Here is a 3,011-nt window from a genome sequence, read left to right as displayed (position 1 = left end):
TTTGGCTACATTAGAAGATGCGTGAGCGGGTAGTTATGCCTTGCTCTCTATACCAGCGCCGAGAGTAGGGATATTGTCCATTCCGGGTGACACGGGTAAGGTCGTGGCGGGGCGGGGCGGGGCGGGCGTCAGGCGGGTCGGGATGAAACAGGGGTGTGGGGTGTGGGGGCGGCAGTGCGGCGGCAGCGACAGCTGGAGAGGGTGTGGGCGGCGTAGCAGCGAGGGGAACTCTCCACCCTCTAGGGTGTGGGCGTATGGGCGTGCGGGAGTATGGGCGTGTGGGCGTGAAGGAGCGTGAAAGAGCGTGAAAGAGCGTGAAAGAGCAAAGAGTGTCAAAGAGTGTCAAAGAGCGTCGCCTGCTTGCCGAGCTCGAGCGCGTGGTACCTAGGCGAGAGCCGCGGGAGGTCAGAGAGCAGAACGGCTGGCCGCCCGTCGTCGGCTCGAGTGTGGGTACGGCGGAAGGTGCGCGACGGCGTACGCAGAGGGCCTGCTCACAGGAACTAGAGGTGTGAAGAGACGTTGCTCACAGTGCTCGGCAGGGAGCAGCTGCGAAAACGCCGAGGCACAAAGACGACGGACGGATCGCGCAGCAGCGTGCCGCGCGAGATTGGATGCACGGCGACGACGCCGAACCCGTCTAAATCGGCCACGCCGTCTGACTGCACGGCCACACTATCCAACAGCGCCTGCACTCCGCGGATCCGGTCGTCGCGGTCGCCGCCGGCGTCGCAGTCGGCGTCGATGCCCGCAACCGGCAGCCTCACTCTACCGGGCGCAAAGGCGTGCGGTGCGGGCGCCACGTAGTCGGCGGCAGCGGCGATGCAGCCGCGACATCCGAGAACATTCCAGCGACACTTGCCACAGCCATGTGCCAGCGGGCTCCGAGTGCCCCAGTTGGCCGTGCCCGGCCGCCACCTGCTCCCGCCCGGCCAGATGACGGCTGCTGGCGTGGTGGGCGGCTTGGCGGAGGCCGGATCGGCCGAAACAGGCCGGCTGTGATGCGCTTGCTTCCGCGCCTTTGCGGCCGCAGCCTCCTCGGCACGGGCTGTCGGCTGGCGTACTCGCTTGGATCGTTCCATACGTGCCACACCTCTGCAGCTCTAGAGCGCCAAGCAGCTGGCGCCAAGCGTCAAGCAGCAGTGCCAGCGAGCCGTCTTATTACCGAGGGTGCCTAACCATGAATACAAGGCGATTTGAAGATTTGTTTTATCGTTTTTCACTGCGCCCTTCGCTGTTCATTTGCGAGAGATTCTCCCGCCATTCTCTCGCCATTCTTCCTCCGTTCAGGCGTAATTCATCCGCTTTTCAAATACATTTTGTGGCGCTTTCAAGAGATTTTTTATCGCACATTTAGTGCTCTTCATGGCAGTTTAAGGCAAGCGTGCCTTATCCTGGCTGGGTCCGGCGTGGTCGGGAGCCCTCGACTCCTCGGCGAGCTCTTTCCTGCCTCAATGACATTGCAACAATGAACGCGTCTTACTTAGCCCTTAGCTGTCTAGAGCACGTCTTGCTACTATGCACCACAACAAAACGGGATCGTGAATTCTCTTCCGCGGTTCGTGCCCATACGGTTTCGCGCGCATGCAACGGGTGAATTCTTCTTCCGCGTTTCGTGGCCATAGGCTCGCGGGGCGAGGAGACACATGGCCGGGAATGAGCCCTTGCTCATCGCGTGCAGGCAGGGTCCCACCGTCTCGGTGAACCTGCAGGTGCCAGTCGGCACCAAGCTCCAAGGCGAGCGGCGGCCTGCAACAGCTGCTGGCCGCGGCCAATGGCGTTGACGTCTCGAATGAAGTCACGATCAAGGTGTGGAAGCCAGATCATGGTCCTTATCCTAGCCCGCGACACTACTCACTGGGCGGTGCGGGTGCTTAGCAGCAGCAGTCAGTGTTCCTGCCCACCTGCCCATAAATTGGCTTGAAGGGGCTTGAATTTAGCGTCGGTGCGGTAACTTCAAGGCAAACCGTGTCGCCAAACATGTTTGTGAAACGCGGTTAAACGTTGTGTAAATGTGTCTTGAATGGCGGCTGAAAGGCGGGGGAAGAGCGGGTGAAGGGCGGGCGAAAGGAGGGAAAATGACGGCTGAATCGCTCACGAATCAACGTAAGAAGACATTCGAATAAGCGGTAAGATCGGCGCTAAACAGGCGATAAACGCGTTTTAAATTTATTTCTAGGGCGGTAAATTCACGCCTAGGCATCCCTCTATTACCAGGTTGCAACCCTTGTTCCGCACTGTGCTGTGAATCGAGCGGCAACCAACAGCTCTCAGGACCCCCCGGTGCTGGGGTGCTGCCAGCAACCAACCAACTCACCGGCGAGCGGAGCGAGCCGAAGAGCGGGCCAAATTGGCGCTGTGAACGCACCTCTACGTGGCGGGCCGCGCAGGCCCGGCAGCAGGGCACCCCCGCGCGGATGCCGACGAGGATCACGGTGCGCTACCCGAACGAAGGTGGACTGCTGACAGGGTTTGCGGTGTCAGTTAGTGTATGTAAAAAATTCTTAGAAATTTGCCCAGGCGTTCGACACATGGGGACGATCTTGCTCGGCTTCTCCGGCGTCGAGCCGTCCTCCTCGGCGCTGGAGATGCCCCAGTCGCCGGTGTTGGTCAAGCACGGGCAGCAGCCGCCCGCGCAGATCTGGCCGCTACCAACCCACTTCTTGTCGTTCTCGGAGCCCTCCACGTCTTGCAGCTCGAAGGGGGAGACGAAGGCGAGCGGGCCGTAGCCGCAGCCGTTAAAGCACGGGATGGGCGACATCTTGAAGCAGCCGCCGAAAGTCGCGTCAACACCGAGGCCTCCCGTCCCCTCGTCGTTGTAGGTGATGACGAAGGGAGGCGGGATGCAGAGGTAGGTGCCGTACGTCAAAAAATAAGTCATGGAGTGGACGCAGCACCTACGTGGAACGGCGCCGGAGTAGCGATGGCGCGCCAGGCTGCGGCGCACGAGCGCGGCACACCCGTGGATTCCGTCGCAGGGGAGGGCTTGGAGACGCGGGCGCTTTCGTTTTTTT

At 61.2% G+C, this 3,011-nt stretch overlaps 1 protein-coding gene across 1 annotated transcript in view; it reads right to left on the bottom strand.

The window, feature by feature from the left end:
- EMIHUDRAFT_370942 (hypothetical protein) overlaps positions 1-1,153 on the bottom strand; it is a gene marked incomplete at its 3' end in the record, with an annotated part of 1,355 nt that extends 202 nt beyond the window's left edge. The window contains exons 1-4 of the mRNA XM_005766351.1: positions 557-1,153; positions 455-487; positions 237-384; positions 191-192 (exon numbers count right to left, since the gene is read on the bottom strand). Of these exons, the coding sequence (XP_005766408.1) occupies positions 191-192; positions 237-384; positions 455-487; positions 557-1,079 (706 nt within the window). The 5' untranslated portion in view covers positions 1,080-1,153. The remainder of the gene's footprint in view (positions 1-190; positions 193-236; positions 385-454; positions 488-556) is intronic.
- Between the last annotated feature and the right edge of the window lie 1,858 nt (positions 1,154-3,011).

This window comes from Emiliania huxleyi (genome assembly GCF_000372725.1).
Source record: "Emiliania huxleyi CCMP1516 unplaced genomic scaffold EMIHUscaffold_513, whole genome shotgun sequence".
NCBI classification, from domain to species: domain Eukaryota; phylum Haptophyta; order Isochrysidales; family Noelaerhabdaceae; genus Emiliania; species Emiliania huxleyi.
This window is presented reverse-complemented; position numbering and strand designations above follow the sequence as displayed.